General features: G+C 54.0%; 1 protein-coding gene across 1 annotated transcript; it reads right to left on the reverse strand.

The window, feature by feature from the left end:
* Positions 1–71: 71 nt before the first annotated feature.
* Positions 72–20,470, reverse strand: ARIH2 (ariadne RBR E3 ubiquitin protein ligase 2). Its single transcript, XM_078876484.1, has 16 exons — positions 20,315–20,470; positions 12,542–12,661; positions 11,758–11,916; positions 11,197–11,264; positions 10,248–10,311; positions 8,882–9,029; positions 7,636–7,757; positions 7,081–7,190; positions 5,658–5,775; positions 5,368–5,418; positions 5,111–5,132; positions 4,316–4,467; positions 3,709–3,852; positions 3,220–3,288; positions 2,369–2,452; positions 72–1,730 (listed from the first exon to the last, which is right to left on the reverse strand). The coding sequence occupies exons 2-16, from the start codon at positions 12,611–12,613 to the stop codon at positions 1,656–1,658; spliced, it is 1,458 nt and encodes a 485-aa protein (XP_078732610.1). The 5' UTR covers positions 12,614–12,661; positions 20,315–20,470; the 3' UTR covers positions 72–1,655.
* Positions 20,471–20,935: the final 465 nt, after the last annotated feature.

A 20,935-nucleotide genomic window follows, 5' to 3' on the forward strand; every position in this document is an offset into this window, starting at 1 on the left:
CAAGTGTCCATGTCCAGTCTGGGTCAGACCTGCGAGTCAAGACGCGCACACGGACGGGACAAAGCTCGCGATAAAATTTGTACAAGGTTTATTTCGTTTTTTTTAATTCGCTATAAATTAGTACAACCTGCGAATACAAACAAAAACAAGAAAAATAATAATACAGTAACAATAATGAGAAAATTAAACCCCAACGAACCCTCTCGGTGCAGAGCGGGAGACATCAAATCGTCCACGCGACATCAGAAACGGCAGCATGCCCAGCTGCACCGACATCACAACTCAGACCGATGGGGGGGGGGGGAGGATTTGGGTATTGCAAGGGGGGGGATTCCCCCCCCCTCAAGAGGTTGGCTGGGGGACTGGGAGGGAGAGGCATTTTAAAAGTTTTGGTGGTCTGACAGATTCCACATGGTAGGGGCTGTGATGATGCCGCAGATGTTAGAAGCAGGGCAGCATCTACTGCGATGAGGAGCTGTAGCCAAGGCGATGGGCAGCTGTAGCCGAGAGGGTAGCACAGAAAGTGGGTTTAACTGCGTGGAGGAGCTGTAGTCAAGGGGATCGCACGCATGGTGGCTTCATTTAACACACAAATGAAGCCAGCAGTCTGTCCAATGAGAGAGGTTAAATTGGGGGCGGGGGACGGGGGGACCACTGGGGGCAGCTTTTCTGAAACCACCAGGACCTGTCTTGGCCAAACCAGGTTATTTGGTGGCCCGAGGTCAATAGCCCTCCCCCCTTGTAGAGCCCCCTAGGTGTGTGGACTGTGTTTGACTCCGCTCAGTGGTTGTATCTGGCTTGAGGGTCAGGATCCGGTTGTAGGTGGTGAGGAGGGTCGGTGCGCCCCAGAGCCAAGCTATACCTTTTTTCCCACTGGCCGATCCGATCAGAGCCATCACTGGTCCCCCTCATGGTACGGGTTGTTTTTCCACTGGCCAATTTCCAAGCCAAGCCAGAACCAAACCATTAAAAACTTTGCCCAGGGACAGGGCGAATGACTCGTTCGCTGCGTGCAACGTCAGCGGTTAGCGCCTCCATCTTGCGCCGTCCCGAACCGTGCCGGGCTTGGCTCAGCAAGGCCCCGGCGCGGCTCAAGTTGTGCAGTGGAAAAGCGGTAGCAGGGACGAGAGGCAGGAGGGAGGGGGGGGGGGTCTCGAGGTGGTGCCATGCTTCTCTCCCCCGAGAACCTTATCTTTGCACCGCGCCGCGCTCACTCGCGCGCAGAGAGACAAGGTGGGCGAGGAAACTCTCGCTTGCGCACGCGCTGGGAGCAGTGGCGCGCGTGCCGCACGGGCGCAAGGTCAGGAGGGCGCGCGTGCAAGAGTGCGGTCGCCAGTCGGTAACGCTGCCGCGAGCGTCGATGCATTCCGATGTGGGTCTGTGACGGCACGCGCTGCGCGCACGTGCCGGCATGAGTGCGCAAGTCGGGTGTGCGTGTGGCAAGAGAGTTCGGGTGTGTGTGTGTGTGTGCCGTGCGTCGGGGTCTTCGACACAACTCCGGCAGGTGTGGGCATAGGTGTGTTTGTGCGTTCCAACAGGTGTGTATGTGTGTGCTGGCGTCTTCACACACTGGAGTGGGCGTGAATGCGTGTTTCGGCATGTGTGCTTACACGCGAGTGTGGGTGGTGTGTGCGTGCGTGCATTCCCTGTGCCACTCAGGACATGTCGTGGAAGTCTTTGAGCAGCGTGAGTCTCCTCTTCTCCGCGATGTTCATCTGGTTCTCAAGGTCCTGACGACAAACGAACACAATCACAATCCCCCTCATCATTAACACCGTTAGCATCGACATCCGCATCAGCTGACTGCCGTGGCGTTAATGGCAGTTGAAACAATGGGGCAGGTTTCCGAAATCCCTCCCCACTGCGTCCGCTGTCCATCCAGCAGTGACCAACCGCAGTTAGTCGACCGGGAGGTCGCGCGTGGGTGCACCCACCTCTTTCGGGCCGTGTGGCCAGCCTGGAAGAGTAGGCCATATGCCCTCTTATGCTAGCAGTGGCGTGAACTAGCCGTTGCAGGGTTGCACCTTTACCTTCATCATCATCATTAATGTGTATGACCCAACCAACTAGAAAGTGCCTGGGTGTCAGGGCGCGGAAGCCAAGCAGCGTTGAGCCTTGATATACCGTCTGGATGGGCGACCACCACGGACAGCAGCTGATTATAATATTATAATATAGCTACACGGCAGGCAGCAGTAGTCCCGTACTTGTACGCTACCACGTCAATGCTCCCCACCTTCGCCAAAAACGAACATTGACCCGCCTGGTGAAGTAAGGTCAAACAACGTCCACGGCCCACACGGAGTGGCGGGAAGGCCCTTATCCAGCAGTGGAGTGACACAAGGGCAGTGCGTGCAAAAGCGCTCACCCCGCGATCGTAGCTGTCTGCTCGCTCCACCTTCCAGGACAGGTTCTCAATCTCGGCTTCGAGCTGTGCCTGTTGGTACTCGAACTGCATACAGGCGGACGGGGACACACACGCAAACGGTTCATACATGTAAGACAGATAGGACACATACACTGCCTCACACAGTTACATCAGTCACACACACAGTTACAGAAAGACCCCCTGTAAAATGTACATACTGATAAGGCAAGATCTGTAAGAGCACCTACAAAGGCAGGCGTGACAAACAAGCACACGGTGTAGTTGACATCATGCCCGCTGCCTGTATGTATGTTGATGTAGCCAACCGTGCTATCCGCCGGTGTGGGGGAGGGACAAAAACTAAACACAAGAAGCAGTTCTAAAGAAATGAGGTTTCAATCTAGATGATGATTTAAAAGTGCATAGCTCCAGTGGCTTCCTAATATCGAAAGGAAGAGCGTTCCAGACGGCCGCAGAAACGAATCTAAAAGCGTGCGATGCAGTGACCCGCCTTTGTCTCCCCAGCGTCCATGTGTTTTTTTTCATACACAGCAGCAGCAGGGACTCATTAAAGTCCGAGTCGAACGTGGGGAGGGGGCCCAGATCTGGTTCAGATTATCGCTCACGGCCGAGTATCGAACATCGGTCGCCAGGTTTGGGGCGCAGTGTAGTGCCAACCACAGCGCCCCACCGCTGGGCACAGACCATCACTCCCTCTGTCAAACGGACGCACACTCGTACGTTGGTGGAAGCCAACGCGCGCGCGTGTGGCAGGAGCGCGACCGGGTGGACGGTGCTGCAAGCGCCTATTGGGCGTGCGAGGAGGAGGGGAGGACGATGTTGTCACTCACAAGTCGTTTGCGTGGCCCGGCCTCCATGTAGTACGCGTAAGGGTAGGTATACTGCAGTGTGTACCGGCACTGCATACACACACACACACGGGCACATGAGGGCTTGTGAACAACACAGGAACGCACAAACACAAAGACGGGTGAAAGGGCAGTGGGGGGTGAGAGCTGGTGTGGTACTCTGAGGGTCAGAGTAGTGGTGCGAGGGTGCAGGTGAGCGTGTGGATGAGGAGCATTGGCCGGTGGGTGAGAGTGAAGGTTGTGGGCGAGTTGAGATGACGGGTGGGTGAGAAGGTGGGGGCGGATTGTGAGGGTGCAGGGGAGGAGGGTTGGCGCGTGGGTGAGCAGGCAGGTGGGATAGTGAGGGTGCAGGTGAGGCTAAGGAACCGGGTGTGGATAAGAATGAGGGTTGGCAGGTGGGTGAGCGGGTGAGTGCGATGGCGAGGGTGAGGGTCAGGTTAGTGAGTGAGCGAGTGGGTGAGCAGTGCCCACCTTGGCGAGCAGGCGGGCTGCATTCTGAAGGTATTGCCAGTCGATCCACGTGCCCAGGTTGTTCATGACGCGCTCCGTTATTTTCTCCTGGATACGCGTGTACGTCTGGGCCTCCAGCTGCAGGCTCTTATTGTGGTTCTCCCACTGAGTGGACAAATAAAAACAAAGATCCCCCCCGTATAGCCTTAACAGACTGCTGGGGCAAGTGCTGTTAGCGAGGACCTATGAAGTCAGGCACGGCACACGAAGGGGTGGGTGGCCAGCACCACGCCCGACTGCCTTTGTCTCCCCAGTGGCAGTGTTAACACATCGCACCAGGTACTCATATGAGGCAGAGTAGACCTAGGGGAGGCCCGGGATCAGTACAGATAATCGTCACTGGTGTTGGCGGTGAGTGGGAATCGAACTCGGGTGACCAGGTTCGTAGCGCAGCGTGTGCTACCCGCTACGCTACCGTTTTCCAGAGATCTCGGTGAACCTCTGCTGCCCTCTGACCTAACCGCCACCCTCCGACGGCGACGCCCACCACCGATCGACCTCCAAAACCGCGCTCCATCTCCCACCGGCGGAGTAACCCGTGCACCCTCTCGCTCCGCACCCCCCTCACCCTCTCGAAGTAGAAGAGGTACTTCTTGAGGGCCTCGCGCGCCTGCGCCTGCTGGCTCTGGTTCACGATGTCGGGGTTCTCCTTGTAGCGGCTGCACTCGTAGTACTCGCTGCCGTGCGTCTTCCAGTCGCCCAGGCACATCCAGCAGAAGTCTGCGCGCACAGCGGATGGCGGGCGAGTCAGCGGCGGCGACACTTACGATCCGCCAACCCGCCGCCCTCCACGGTGCTGGATTAGAACGGGAGAGATTTCCCGCTGCTCGAATGAGCTTTGAGGTTGCTCACCTCCTGCTTACCGCCCCGTTTAATGCCAGTGCTGGCACTAAATGCCAGTGCTTCATAACACATCGGATTTATCCAGAATAATTAAACATTCTGAGTCTGAATTTCGACATTCCAATGGCGGAGGGCTAGTCTATCCATAGGACAACACCACTATTGATGTCCACCCCCCACACAAAATGGTACTCGTTGTATCGACCCCGGACGGAGGGATGATGGGTCGAGTCGACTCCCAACCAGGATTTTAACTCGCCACCTTCCGATTTGGGAGCCGCTCTCTCTACAGCCGAGCCACGCGGCCGTGCTGGTTTACGGGCGTGCGGAGCCACCAGCACCCAGCTGATGGTGGTGGTGGTGACGATGATGATGGTGGTGGTGGTGGTGATGGTGGTGATGATGATGGTGGTGATGATGATGGTGGTGATGATGATGGTGGTGGTGATGATGATGGTGGTGGTGGTGGTAGAGACACGTCGACCCACGGGGTAATGCGCGAGAGCCGTGCACCACTCACCGTGCTTGCACTTGGAGCATTGCTGTGGTTCCGCGTGGAGGCGGCCAGTCGAGACACACGGAAGAGGAGGGGGGGGAACAGGGCGGAGCGGGTGGAGGGAAGGGAGCAGAACAGCTCGTTAGGAGACATGAACTCAATTAGTGCTTCCATCGCGAGGTGGCCGCCACCGCTGAGGCTATCGAAGCACATTTTGCTCGAGCGTCGTTACTCTTAAAACCGCGCGGTCGTGCCAAGGCCGCCGTCAAGACGTCGCTCACCATGTGGTTACAGCCTCCGTTCTTCTCAATGCAGATATTGCACTTGGGACACTGTGGGGCACAGCAACACAGAGTTAGAACACACAAAGCAGGAAACACAATGCACGCAGGCAACGGTGAAGTCTCACGCACTGGCACAACAACACACACAGCACCAATGGTCTTACCACATTGGGCACCACACCGAGTGCGACATACTGACCACCGCGCCGAGCGCCACGCGCTTAGCACCGACCCCACTTAGCGCCACTGGGCACGGTACCTGGCACCACAATGGGCACCGCACTCACATCCTTGGTGTGCGCGCTGATGTAGTTGGCGGTCTCCGAGTCATCGGCACACTTGGTGAGCCACCGGCGGATCGTGTTGCAGTCCGTGGGAGCGTGGTACATATGACGGCACTTAAAGCTACACACCGGCACAGCAGACGCACACACAAGAGTTACACACGCGCACAGCAGAGTTGAAAACACACGCACATACAAAGACAGAGACGTGTAAAGTTAGACACAAAAAAGACACGCAGATACACACACATGCAGCTATCACACATGCAGGTACTCACACACGCAGCTATCACACATGCAGGTACTGACACATGCAGGTACGCACACACAGACACACGCAGGACGAATTCACCAGGTGCGCTACTTCGTCTCCCCAGTGGCTACGGTGGTTCTGACCACATCACCCCCTTAGCCCCAACAGTCTGTACAAGGCTTCATATGGAGGATCCCTGTCTCATCATTGAACCTTGTCTTTGTGTGCATGCGTGTGTGGGTGTAGGAGGAACCGGTCGTGGGCCTTCCCTAGGTCGACTCAGCCTCAAATTAGTACCTGGTGCTGTTTGTAAACATCGCCACTGGGGAGACAAAGGCGGCCGGGCGTGGTGCTGGCCACCCATCCCCTCGTGTGCCGTGCTGGCCTTCATAGGTGTTCGCTCAAAGCACTTGCCCCTACATTCTGTTAAGGCTATACCTGGGATCTTTGTCTTTGTAGGTGGATGTGTATGCAGGTGTGTGTACGTGCTCGCTCACAGCACTTGCCCCTACATTCTGTTAAAGGCTAGGGAATATCTATCTAGGTTGTGTGTTTATAGGGAGTGGAAGTGTAGCGGTTAGCGCGCTGCGCTATAAACCCAACGTCCTGAGTGCGAGTCCAACCCACAGCCAACACCAGTGACGAACTCGTCCTGGGCCTCAATTGGTCGACTCAGCCTCAAATGAGTACCAGGTGCGGTGTGTAAACATCGCCACTAGGGAGACAAAGGCGACGGGCGTGGTGCTGGTAACCCACCCCCACGTGTGCTGTGCTGGCCTTCATAGGTGCTCCTCGCTAACAGCACTTGTCCCAAATGTCTGTTGAGACTATACAGGGGATCTTCGTCTTTGTCTTGTGCAGGTGTGCAGGTGCGCGTGTGTGCGGGTGCGTGTGTGCGGGTGTGCGTGCATGCGTGTATGTGTGCGTATGTGTAGGTGTGCGTGTGTGTATGTGTAGGTATGTATGTGTGTATGTGTGGTGTGTATGTGCAGGTGTGTGTGCAGGCGTGTGTGTGCGGGCGGGTGTGTGCGGGTGCGTGTGTGCGGGTGCGTGTGTGCGGGTGCGTGTGTGCGGGTGCGTGGGTGCGTGTGTGTGGGTGCGTGTGTGCGGGTGCGTGTGTGCGGGTGCATACGTGTAGGCGCGTACGTGTGCGTGTGTAGGTGCGTGTGTCACCAGAACGCGTGGCTGCAGCGGCTGCACTGCACGCGTCTCGCCTTGGGCTCCCCGACCTGGATGACCACGGGGCAGTCGGGCCCCGGGCACATCTGCAGCTGGTAGTGCGACTGCACAGCACGCACACCGCACGCACAACGCACGCCAATTCATAACGCAGTTCATAACGCGTAGCCCTGTGTGACACGCGTGGCTGTCACGTGGGACTGATTGGATCTGTTCGTATGATGAGTGGACATGACGATGACGTGGTAGTGTTTCTGTAGTGGTGGTGGTTACGGTGGTGGTATTGTTGCGATTGTAGTTGTAGTGACGGCATTGTAGAGGTAATGACAACAGTGGCGTTGCTGCAATAGTGGCGACGGTGGTGGTGTTATGTTGGTAGTGGCGGCAGTGGTAGTATGTCGATAGCGGTTGTGGCAGTAATGAAGATGAAGACGGTGTTGCTGCGGTAGTGGTGGTGTGGTTACGACTATGGTGGCGGTATTGACGATGATGGCGGTGGTTTTGCTGTGGTGGTGGCGGTCGTAGGCGGTGATGTGTGTGGCTGCGCACCTCGATGTAGTCGCGGAAGAGGAACCTGCGGTATCTGTCGCGCAGCTCCCCCTCGCCCAGCATGGGGAAGACAAAGTCCTCTGGGGCACGCACGTGGCAATCACGGGCCATGCAGGAGATACCTACACACTCACACACATACACACACACGTGAATATTAGCACACAGACACCCCCCACCATAGACGCCTACTGTCGGGGCCAATGCTGTTCGCGAGCACCTATGTAAGCTTCTTTCGCACTGTTCGTAGCCAAGCGTGCTGAACGGGGATGGGGACCATGCTAAAGGCCACAACGGTGGACAAGGGGGTGGGGAGGTGTGGCCAGGACCACGCCCGACCGCCTTTGTCGCCCCGGTGCTGATGTTTACACACCGTGCCAAATACAGATTTCAAGGCCGAGTCAACTCGAGGGAAGCCCAGGACCGGTCTAAATGTTCACCACCGATGCTGGCCTTGAGCAGGATTCGAACTTGGGTTTCACCGGGTTTGTCGGGCAGTGTGCCTACCACTCTACTACCGCTCCCCACATACACATACACAGACATATGCACATGCAGACATATCTAAATGTACATAAACATTTCGATTTAAAGCTTTCGTGACTGCAGGGATTCATCTTCTTGGTTCTTTCGGTAAAGTCACGTAGAAGGGAAATAATAAAAATAAAACATTATAAAATAATTCTCACTATATTATTTTATTATGTTTTATTTTTATTATTTCCCTTCTACGTGACTTTACCGAAAGAACCAAGAAGGTACATAAACATGTAGGTTTTCTCAGCCAATTCCATGATTCAGATGATTTTTAGGTTAGGCCACGTAATGATCTGGACTAAAAAAAATGTGAGACCTTCCACCACCCGACACATCCAAACAGACTGTCACGCGGGGGGGGCGTACAAGCGTTTAACAACGCGCCCATTACCACTGCTTCAGCTCGTTAACTGTGGGCGAATTGCAGAACATTTCTCACAAACCAAATTTCGCAGCAATTAGCTACGATGCTTCGTTGGAAACTACGCCAAGCATCATCAGGATCAAAGAAGTCAGACTAAAAATCCAGGAAGTCAGGGAGATTTTCCACTCCAGGTGTTTTATGCAACTGGTCAGTGGCCCGTCTGTAAAAAAAAAAAAAGCACCACAACCGTCCCACCCCTTGGATACCGCACTTCACACGGCGTCAAGCTCAGTCCGCCCCACTCCCTTGTCCGCCCGCCCGTCCAGCCACCCGCCCCCGACTCACCGACGCCCACGCCGTCTCGCACCAGCACACGGCAGTGTTCCTCCCAGCATGCCTTGCAGTACGCGTGCTGGCAGGCGAGGCTGATCAGGGTCTCGCGCCGCGTCGGCTGCAGGCAGACGCCGCAATGCTGGCCCTGCGTGCTGCTCGGCTGGAGGAGGCGCGGAGGGGAAACGCGTCACACGAGGCCATCGTCGCACGCAGACGCACACCAAGCCCTCGACTACCCCGTGACAATTGTTTTTTTACCCTTCCATCTGGCAACAAAACTGACACCTTTTTTACAAGGAGTCATGTTTGCATAGACCACAATACCTGTAGTCGTAATGCAAACAAAAAACATAACTCTGATAATGTGCACTGTCCTTGAAGTTGATTGGTCCACACCCGAGACAGCTTTCCTTAGAGCCTAGTCTCACATGGGTTGGACCAGATGACGCCAAAAGGCGCAATAGGTGTCAGGCGCAAAAGTTGTCAGTTTTGTTGCCAGATGGAAGGGTAAAAAAACAATTACCCCGTGACACTTCAAGTAAAAACTTTTTATTTACCAGGTCAAGCCCACTGGGCTACAAGCTCTTTTTTGAAGAGATAACCTGGCCACACTTGATAGCTCATCGAAGTGGCTGATCACCATGTGGCAATATATAGGTCGAGCCCAATCATATTAAAGTATGGTTATAAATCTGGAGGGAAAACCAGGAGAATAATCCACACGACCGCGGGGAAAACGCGCTAACTCCAAACATACAGGCACCGTCAGGGTCGGGAATGAACCCACGAACTACTGCACAGCCACCACGGCACCCCTATTATACGCGATATAAACCCACAGCGGATTATGTGGCGGCTACGAATGCGAGTAGCGGCCAGTTGTAGCACATCTGCCGCTTGGTGCAAAGGTTCACAGTCGGCTACCCCGGTTAATACTGTGGTATGGATTAGCCATACAGGTACGAACCGTCCGCTTGACTCAGTGGATGTTAAAGATCACGTGACATCATTCATAAGGAATAGGTCATTGTGTTGGCGTAATGGTTCAATAATCGCAAAATAAAATAAATGACACTGCAAATTACTCCACGAGGATTACAGCAATATTGCTGCCTTGTGGAAGACTGAATCCGTCTGTGAAGAACAGCGCTCTCATCATGGTCCTGTGCAATAACAATGTAGCGAACACCAAATGCACTGAACTATTATATTCTCTGCATTACGAAGACACAATTTTTCCCCTGTACACATGCCAAGGCAAAAGTTGGGGATGCGTCTTGCTCTCCGGAACACCTTACAATCCAGAGAACGCGGTAATATTCGTTGTACTGCACTGCAGCAGCGACCCTGCGGAGAGGCGAGTGAAGGAGAGACTCACGGCCTTGGTCTGTCCAGGCAGGACCTTGGCCTCGATGAATTGCTGGCGTGGGTTTGTCCTGTGCCTACCGATACACATCGTGGGCACACAGCACAAGTGGCGTCACACACACGGCACCGACACAACACATGCTACGTCGTCGCGCACACACACCACCAACAAAACACACGCGTCGCACGAGTACCACACACGTGGCACATGCGTGAAAAACACGGCAGCACACATGCGGCACATGGGCCACACCACACACACACGCGTTCCACGCAGAAATGGTTTCTGACGCTGGTACCTAACCAGCATTGCTTCCACTGGCCGTGAAAATGTCTCTACCGTCCTCACATTTCACAAGCCCCCCCACTCAACCAAGAAACCAAGAATGGGTGGCTTCATCATAAAGAAATTCCAAAACCACCCCTGCCCCCACCCCCCACCCACGGTTTGTACGCGGGAGCGAAGCATCAGACATCACGCCGAACAACACGCGGCACAACCTGAACACCCGACGGAGAGCTGAGCCTCTCCTACCCCTTCGACGACAATCCACCCCCCAACCCCCTCTGCCCCCCCCCCCCGCTGTGCACGCGGTAACCAGAGCCCCCCACAGGCCGGCAAACACTGCACGGCTCTGGCTAAACTTAGCCGCGATGCGGACCGGCGGCCGTGGCGGTGACACCTGCGATATCGCCGCGCAACTCAATCCGTCCCTGGGAAGAGACGCGGCGGCGCTCCAGTGTGGATCGTTGCACGACGCTCGCTCCAAATAATCCTGGAGGCCGGGTGGCAAGATTGACTTCATTATCATCTGGCGCGGGCCAATGGCGTGTGTTTTTTGTCCATGCTTTGCACAACTAATCGGGCCCAGTTCCCTTCTGACATCACGTTTCCCCCAAGACGAAGCGACGCGCAACGGTCGTTGCGTGCGATGGCGCGGGTCGGCGCATGGACCCACCTCTCCATCATGTCGTGCAAGCGCCATTGGCATGCCACCAGCACCAGCTTGGCAACATCTGGCTGAACCTGGCGGGCGAGACGACACGGCAGCATAAACATAAACACAGGCACATGCCTGGGTAACTCGGGCAACCAGAGTTAGTGTCTCTCACTCCATGACCCCGTGTCCCCTCTCAGACCTACTGTCTCCTCTTTACACCCCTGTCTGCTCTCTGAACCCCTCTGACCCACGTGACTGTTTCTGACATGCTCCACAGCCCAATGCCTCCTTGTATCATCCCGTCATAGTGCTACCGCCTATTTCAAGGAGAAAGTAGCCAAACGAACCTCAAGGTAAGTCACCAGATGTCACTATTCGCTTTGACAACCATTTAGCCGCTAGATAAACCCAAAAACTCACTAGATCTGGTGACAATATTGCCGAGTTGCCCACACTGCCCCGTGACCCTGCCCGTGACCCTGCCCGTGACCCTGCCCGTGACCCTGCCCGTGACCCTGCCCGTGACCCTGCCCGTGACCCTGCCCGTGACCCTGCCCGTGACCCTGCCCGTGACCTCACCTTTAGGGTGGCGGCCGCCTTGCCCTGCAGGTCGGAGAGGAGGCGCTCAGCCTCGCGGTGCGAGAGGCACGAGAACTCGTACTCCTCGGGGTCAAAGGTCGCGTCGTCCACGTCGTCCACATCCCCGTCCACCCCCTCGTAGTAGTCACGGATGTCGCCCTGCGCATGCAAAGGTAAAAACAAAGATCTCCCGTGTATCCCCCCCCCCCCCACACAGACTGTCGATGCAAGAGCTGTTAGCGAGCACCTATTAAGCCCGGCAAGGGCTTAATAGTACATACACAAGAGTGAGTGAGCGAGGGAGGGAATGAGCGAGTGTATGTACGTATGTAGAACTTCTTTTGCACCGTACATAGCCAACTGTGCGAATCGGAGGTGCTGGGGAAGGACAACAAACTAAACACGAAAAGCAGTTCTAAAGAAAACATTTTTCCATCTAGATTTAAAAGTGCAGAGCTCCAGTGGATTCCTTATATAGGAAGGGCGTTCCAAACAGCCGCAGAAGCGCATCTTAAAGCGTGCGATGCAGTGACCGTCTTTGTCCGATGGTTTGTAAAAAGTCCCTGCGAGGATGACTGGAGTTTACGCGATGGTTTATGCTCCTTGAAGAGAGGGCAAGAGGGCGAGAGAGAAGGCGAGTGGGAGGGCGAGTGGGAGGGCGAATGAGAGGGCGAGTGAGAGGGCGAGTGAGAGGGCGAGCGGGAGGGCGAGAGAGAGGGTGAGTGGGAGGGCGAGTGAGTGGGCGAGAGAGGGGGCGAGTCAGGGAGCAGGGGGGGCAAGTTACCTGCTCGTACTCATCCTCCCCGTTGTCATCTGCATCCTCCTCCTCGCTCAGGTCCGAGCCCTGGCTGTTCATGGCGCCGCGAGGCGGCTCGCTCACCTCGCTCCCTGGCTCCGCGCACACCTACCGCACAGCGCAGCCAGCGTCATTCACAACATCATCAACATCATCAACATCATCAACACCACCGCAATGACGGATGCTTGGAAAGCCAAATAGGGGTTCACAAGAAGTCACAAACAGCTCGTAAAATTCTAGATTTGAAGCTTTCGTGACTGCAAGGATTCATATTCTTAAGTTTTTTCGGTAAAGTCACGTAGGTAAAAAATTCTAATTTAAATTAATAAAAGTAAAATTAAAATAAAATAAAAATCGCGACGTTTCGGAGGCAACACAAGCTCGTAAAATATTCGACGCAGAACATCACTGGCTTTGGCGAAGCTTATCGGCCACAACCCTACACTTACATCCGCGCACAAACCACGGCAGACGTGGATACCTGATGATACACAGATGGAAAACGTTTCATCCGGTGCCTTGAAATATGGCGTCTAACGCCTCCTGTATTATTGCCGGGAAGGGTAAAGCATGTTGTTATTTTTTCAAACATTTGATGCCGGCAAAAAGGGGTCCCCCCATAGATACAACTGCTCAACCTCAGCTTTTGATGCTTTGAACTTAGCATTGTCTTTCTGCTGTTCACCTTTTGGCATTCCCTGGTTTAACACTGGTGAGTGCAAGCCAAAGAAGGCTGTCTCTGGTGCAGGCCAATCATTTTCCAAGACAATGCTCACATTATTATCAAAGCACGTGTGCTTTGTGTCGTTAATGCAGACACGATGCCTTGCAATATTTCGTGGTTGGACATCTTCGCACCCGATGTATTATTGCCAGAAAGGGTAATGCCGATTGTTTTTCTCACCAAATTTAAATGTCTCCAGTGTGCAACTGTAGTCACCCAGAACAGACCGTGGAACAATATAGTAACTCGCTGTCCGATTCACAAACACAAAGTAGGCATCGTCACGGCGACACACTCATGACGCAATTATCACTTCAATTATCAAATCAAAGTAAAATCATAAATGTTGCTCTACAACAACATCAGCCAAACAAGAAGATCATAATCGATGTCTTCATTACCGTCACAACAGTTAACATCATTACAATACCATCATCATCACCATTGTCAAATCAACATTATCATCATAACACCCTCATCTGGTTAACATTAACATCACTGCGTCAATAACATACTTATCAACACCATCATCATCAGTCCCATCATTATTATCATCAAATTAACAACACGCTCATAGTCAACACCATCATCACGTTACCTTAGTCAGATCATACTATCAACGGCATTGCAACATCAGAATTATTATAATCATAACCACTACAAAAAAAGTGAACCACTGTGAAAATCAGTCAACCGCACAACCACGGAAACCAATTCCTGGCTATTTAATCCGCCCGGGATATACGAGCAATGTGCAATAATATCACATCATTCTCAATGTGATCATCAACACCATGAGCACATGAACACATCGACATCATCATCATCAACACCACGACCACCATAACAATAATAACAGCTTCATCAAAACCAGGCCGGGCAGGCCCAGCGCCCGTGGCAATTTCAACTCCCGTAACCTCAGATTAAAAAAAATATTCAAAAGCGAAATTCCAAAATAAGCCTGCACGAGTAGGCAATCTCTTCTGCACATGCGGGGCTATTCGGCCGTTCATCACAGTCACAACCCGAGGTCGGCTTTATCTCATCCTGCCCACAAAAGAACCGACCTACACCGCGCGTCCCATCGTCGGTCGGTCGCGGCGTTCACCGCAGCTCGGCGTTGAACTAGCGGCGGCGCCTCTCCTCGCCCGTGAAGATGTAAACACGAGGAGGGTGGTGGTGGTGCCGTGCGGAGTGGCCTGTCGGGAAGCATGTGTTTTTTATTTTGCCTTATAAATCCGCCTCTCAGCTGGCTAAATTTAGACCCTCCGGCACTGAGTCACTGCGGTGGAATGTGCTGTAGCAACGACGAGGGCTACAACAACACAGATCTTCTTGCGTACGCCTCGAAGGGGATGCAAAGTTTCGTTCACGTTCGTAGCACGCTGCCGTGGTGCGAGGGTTAACAGCGTACACTGCACTTGAAATCCAGAGGTTGCCGCCCGTTTGATTCCATCTCCCGGCACGGCAGTTGTAGCAAGTGGAAAAAAGTTTATCAGCGGTATAAATGCACGCAGCACAGTTAGCCGAGCAGTAGGTCACGTGTGGCGGGGTAAAAAGTGGTTGTACCCACACAGCGTGGAAGCGTACGGGAGGTCAAACACGCTCCAGAGGACCTCCCTAAAGCAGAACTCCATCTCGTGGATGCCCTTCTGACAGCAGCGGCGTCACTGAGCAATTGCATGGCTGTAGCTTTGAACCATTTCTATTATTTTTTCTATTATTATTTATTGTTTATTATTTATTTTTTACCTACGTGACTTTTACCGAAAAAACCTAAGAGTTTGAACCACCATTTCATTAATTTTTAGATGCATTTGAAAATGAAAACTTTAATAAGTTGGGCAAACTCAATGCTGACTTTGTACAGAGTGAAAACCCTCAACTCTGGGCTGTCGGTAGCGATAGACCTCAACGGAACGCAGTCAGATCGATTGACGATCCAGTATGGATCCAGCACTCACCGATTCTCTCCAGTAACTCACTAGCGGCCAGTCATCTCCTCATCACTCTTCTACTGCTACTACAATGGTAAATTTCCCCGTGAACTGACACTCAACAACCCACTCACTCATCCACCAACCCTCTCGCTCACCTATCCGGTCAACTCGCTTACAAGCAGACAGTCCCTTCCTTGTTACTCCATTGTTATCGTTCCCATTAACTGACACTCACCCACCTACTTAACTCGGTCATCACTCACACATTTGGTGGTCAGTCGCCTCGTTATCACTTTTCTTCTAATCCTTACAACTACTAACACGGTTACCGTTCTGACATACTACACATTCCTGCGGAGGGAGCTGGTAGGAACGTTGGGTTGCTCGGTCAATGGCCAGGGTCAACGGCGGCGTGGTGTATTCCGCAAATATGGCCGACTGTGAGGGCGGGCACAAGCCGGCGTGAGTAGGTTAAACATTGAGTTTTATAAGGGCACCACGGGGTGACCAGCCCCTCCCCACCCAGCCCCACCCCTCCCACCCCCCACCCAGCCCCACCCCACCCTCCCCACCCAGCCCCTCCCCACCCTCCCAGCCCCTCCCTGTACGACGGACAGACACAATAATCCCCTGTGGGCTGGTGGAACCAGTGGGTTCCTACCAGTATAACTCACCCATGTTGAGGACTGTCTATCGGGCTTGTTTCATCTGAGACTCTTCAACCAACACACTTCAGGGTCGCAACAAGACGCTCACCCACTCACTCACTCACCCACTCACTCACCCACTCACTCACCCACTCACCAACCCACCCACCACACTGCAGGCCACAAACACTTCCCCCCGTTCCGCTTCTCCACTCTCACCGCTCCACCGTATAATTCCCTCCCATCTTCTGTTCTCCCCAAGCGCTCACAATAACCTTGCTCAAGTCAATAAGCGCGCTAACGCTCATCTTTTACATCTTTCATCGTGCTGTTTGTTGCTTGCTGCCTGGGGCCATTGGGCCTGTGCTCGGCAACTGCGATTTTAAAACCGCGAATCACGTCTGCGCCGTGTTTACTCCGGTGCCGCTGTAAACATTTATAAGGGGGCAGCCCGTTCTTTTTTTTACGATGTTTGCTGCTCGCTGTTGGGAGGGCTCTCGGCTAGCCAGTTCGTCTGCCTCTCTCTCCTCCACTCTCCACCCCCCAAAGTCGCATTTCATCACCTCGCACCCAGCGACCACCTCAACTCTCTTGCCACTCTCCCCGCAAAGACAAAGATCCCCCAGTGTAGCCTTAACAGACTTTTAGGGCAAGTGTGGTGAGCGAGCACCGATGAAAGCCGGTACGACACATGATGGAGTGGGTGGTCAGCACCACGCATGGTCACCTTCGTCTCCCCAGTGTTGATGTTTACACAATGAACCAGGTACTCATTTAAGTCTGAGTCAACCTATGAGAGATCCAGGACTGGCTCAGAGAATCTTCAATGGTGTTTGGTGGCCACGAGCGGGAATCGAATTCGGGTTGCCAGGTTTGTAGCGCAGCGCTACCACTCCCCACACTCCCTCCCCCTCCATACACACCACCACCCACAGCACCAAGCACTTACATTTGGTATTCACACCAATCTTACCGCACGAAGCAATCACAAAAGCCGATGTTTCACAAACAAGTGCCGTCTACCAGTAGTGCGCGATGTTGCTAATGTGGTTCTACCCACTGTAAGTGGATATACGGTGTTTTTTTATGGAAGATTTTTCAGTTTTTTCCTGTTTTTTTCTTTGTTCATGGTTTTGTTTGTTGCGGTTGCACCCGAGTCAAGAGCCGCACGGCTCACAGGGCTGTGCCTAATAAATGAAACTGAAAGTAAGAATTATTCAAAGCTCGGCAAATTTGGGCCGTGAGGTCACCTCACACGTGCCCCACTCTCCTTCAAATCACGTCACGAGAAATGTAACATCCACTGTGAAGCACACGGCGCGCACTATTTTTTAGTCGATACACCCGCAGTGTTAACCAGGGCGGACATCTGGGTTCGAACAGCAAACCTCTGCAATGAGCAGCAAACGCCACTACGGCTTGGCCACATCACTTAGCGTTGGTGTACGGTGTCTTTTCTTGGATTTTCTGTTTGCACTTAGTCACATATTCACTTTAAGATGTTTTTTGTTCATGTTTTTGTTTTTGTTTTTTGTTTGTTGCGGTTGCACCCGATTCAAGAGCTGAATGGCTCACAGGGCTATACCTAATAAATGAACTTGAAACTTGACCACAATCCCTGCCCACGATCACACGCCCTGCACCTAGCGAGCACCCCAAGCCACACTAGTGCCGCTTTTACCGTCTATAAACACTATGTAAGCAACTATACATGCCTGTCAGTCTACTGGGGGCAGCATCTGTAGAGTCATTCTCCGGTTAGAGTGCTTCGAGAAGAACTAAACCTGATAATAAGAAGCGAAATGACAATGCAATGAAAGAATAATGTGTTTATAACATTTTATATTACCCGCTATCACTTATGGATCAAAAATGTGAAAATGGTGACAAGAAAAATAGGAAAAAAGCTGAAAAGTGTGAAAAGAAGCATGGGGAGATATACACTTGTAATTACAAAAATACGTGGATCAGGGATCAAAGGACAATGTTAGAGACACTGGAATGGACTTTTAAGAACAGCGATTATGATGGCCTGTGGTCCAGACCACAGGCCATCATCATCGCGGCTGGAGTAGGGTGGACCGCCACTTCGCAAGACCGTGAAAGATGCCGATGGCTTGGGGGAGGAGGCCTTCATCCAGCAGTAGATATAGCACTGTTGACGACAGTGACACTGTCTTGACAGTACACTTGAGTGCAGGCTGCCCTACGACTGTGGGTGATGCGACACTCACCCCTCACCTGGCACCAGACACCATCGTCTATTAACGATGAGAATTTGGAATTGTATTATCAAAAATAACAGTGCCATGCGGTGAACAATTAAGTTTTCAGTGGGGTTTGAGGGGACCTAATCCGCCAATTTTTTTGCAGGCATTTTAACACCGATAACAAGAGTTTTAAATGCAGCCGTCGGATATTCTCTTAATAAACCAGCTGAGTCATGACTCCTTAGACCTGTGTGGTGGCAAGGTTGGGATGGGCCCAGGTACGAGTAATTAAATGCCCCATCCCCCGTTGTCCAATTTCACACCTCTCGTTATAGTAGCCTGGCACATGGGCCTCGTGCAGTTGCCATCGCCCTCAGTGGTTGAACAACAAAAACATTACCCACTCTTCACAGCCGCCTCAACAGGGGCCCTGCCCCGACAGGGGGGCCCTGCCCCGACAGGGGGCCCTGCCCCGACTGGGGGGCCTGCCCCGACTGGGAGGCCTGTCCCGACTGGGGGGCCTGCACCGACTGGGGGGCCTGCCCCGACTGGGGGCCCTGCTTCAACAGGGGCCCTGCCCCAACTGGGGGCCTGCCACCAGGCCACGGAAAATAATCCAACAGTGCTGGTTGTTGCTGGCAGCTTGGCGTTTGAAGCCCCCAAGGGGCCTGGTGCTCCGTAACCGCGATTTTGAAGAAGAAAAACTAATTTATGTGAGACCCAGACCGCGGGGACATGATGGGGCCCAACAATGTCGAACGAGGCCTCCGGTTCATTTTGATAATCTTGTGGAAACCGAAGCAGGTGGCGGCGGCCTTCGTTCAAAGTCCTGGCCATTGTGTTTGCCCGGCTGTGACGCGCCGGCAGTGAATGACGAAGGCCAATTCGTGGTCGTCGCTCACACAAAGGGGACCCAATCAAAGCCATCGAATTGTACCTCGCTCTGAAAATCAACGCAAGGGAACGCCGAGTTCTGTTCTCGACCGAGTGCCGTGTACCCGAATGAAATGTAATGTACACAAGAGTTGCCTTAATGCTCCCAATACAGCAAGCGGGAGCGAAACGTCGAAACACAGCCGAATTACACTCGGTACAAACACACCTGAGAAAACCTAAACAGCCTGCCAACGACAAAACCACCACCATCACCCCATCGCCACCATCACCAACAACCGGTAAACCAACTCATATAAAGAGACCGCCAAATGTGTAGGACGTGCATGTGTCCATCAGCATCATCGATCCACTGCTGAATGGATTGAAGGCCTCCCTACGGCGGTGTTATTTCTCGCGATCATCATCAGCCGTCTTGCTCAATCCACTGCCGAATGGATCAACGCCTTCCACCCCCACGATCCTAGTAACAATTCACGCGCAATATTCCACCGCTCCGTCTCCTCCTTTCATATTTAATCCACCCCCTCATCATCCTCTACCTTGCGATCGGAGCACCACGTGCAAGACCTCAACTTCCACCAACGCATCGACCGTGAGGCCACGGTGACTCCCCCAACACCACCACCACCACCACCCCGTGCCCTCTCGGTTGCGATCTGTGGGAGCTCGCTGGCACGCGAGAGGCCCCACAAAGGGCCCACAGTGGGCCCACAGAGGCCCCACAGAGGGCCCACAGAGGGGCCACGCTTCAACTCCGCCGCGGTGAGACGCGAGCCGAACGCATTCCGACGGGCGGGCCTAGCGCGTGAAAATGGGCGCCCGAGCCTCGCCCTCGCCTGGATTCTCCGCCGTCTCCGCGCACTCGAAGCCCGCACACCGCAACGGCTCTCCGGTGGGGGTTGCCGAGAGTGACGATGGTGGTGGTGGTGATTGATGGTGATGATGATGGTGGTGGTGATGGTGATGATGATGTTAATTAAGGTGACGACGATGATTCTGAGTGTTACGACAGTGTTCTACAATGGTGGTAATGAGTGACGGTGTTAATAATGATGATGATGTTTAATAGTCGTTGATGACGGTAATGATGATGGTATACATGGTGGTGATGGTATAAATGGTGATGGTAATGATGATGGTGATGTTAACGATGATGGTGATTATGATGGTCATGTTAACGATGGTGATGACGCACTCCACGGCAGGCGTGTGAAGAGGAGAAAGAGGCGAGCGGACGGTCTAAGAATCGCGGCTCGGGGTGAGAGTGATGATGATGAAGGCGGTGGTGGTAACGACGATGATGTTAATGTTGTTGGTGGTGATGATGATGGTGGTCTCACCTCGTTGCTCACACGGACGCGCTCCAGGGCAGGAGGTGAGCGGTCGCTGGCTGCGAGTAGACTGTGGAGTGGGAGGGGGCTCCGTGTTGATAGCGAAGCCTCCTCCCCCTCTCCCCCCTCCTGCTGCTGCTCCCAACGTCACCTCCGGCTCGTGGCTCACGCGAGATCCCCGGGCGTCGAGAGGCCGGCCCTAAGTCCGGGGGGCGGGGGGCTTCGCTCGGGGGGGGGGGGTGTGGGCTTCGCTGGGGGGGGGGACGTCTCTCGGGGGGGGGGCGTCTCTCGGGGGGGGACGTCTCGGGGGGGGGGGGGCGTCTCTCGGGGGGGGGGGGCGTCTCTCGGGGGGGGGGGCGTCTCTCGGGGGGGGGGGGGCGTCTCTCGGGGGGGGGGGGGCGTCTCTCGGGGGGGGACGTCTCGGGGGGGGGCGTCTCTCGGGGGGGGGGGCGTCTCTCGGGGGGGGGGGGGCGTCTCTCGGGGGGGGGGCTTCGCTTGGGGGCCTTCACTTGGGTCCCGAGCGAAGGCACCTCGAGTGAGAGAGACCGACCTTCGGGAAGGCCCTTGTGAAGGACCCGCGGTGGGGTTGGAGAGAGACCGACCTTCGGGAAGGACCTTGTGAAGGTTCGT

The sequence above is a fragment of the Lampetra fluviatilis genome, chromosome 44 (genome assembly GCF_964198595.1).
Source record: "Lampetra fluviatilis chromosome 44, kcLamFluv1.1, whole genome shotgun sequence".
Lineage (NCBI taxonomy): Eukaryota > Metazoa > Chordata > Hyperoartia > Petromyzontiformes > Petromyzontidae > Lampetra > Lampetra fluviatilis.

What these genes read in the sequence shown, in the direction of transcription:
- ARIH2 (XM_078876484.1), bottom strand. Translation starts at nt 12,613, where the DNA reads ATGAACAGCCAGGGCTCGGACCTGAGCGAGGAGGAGGATGCAGATGAC. An exon ending in GGGAGGATGAGTACGAGCAG is followed by an intron (nt 11,917 to 12,541) that starts GTAACTTGCCCC and finishes TTGCATGCGCAG; the next exon opens with GGCGACATCCGTGACTACTA. An exon ending in ATGCTCCAAGTGCAAGCACG is followed by an intron (nt 4,468 to 5,110) that starts GTGAGTGGTGCA and finishes CTGTGCGCGCAG; the next exon opens with ACTTCTGCTGGATGTGCCTG.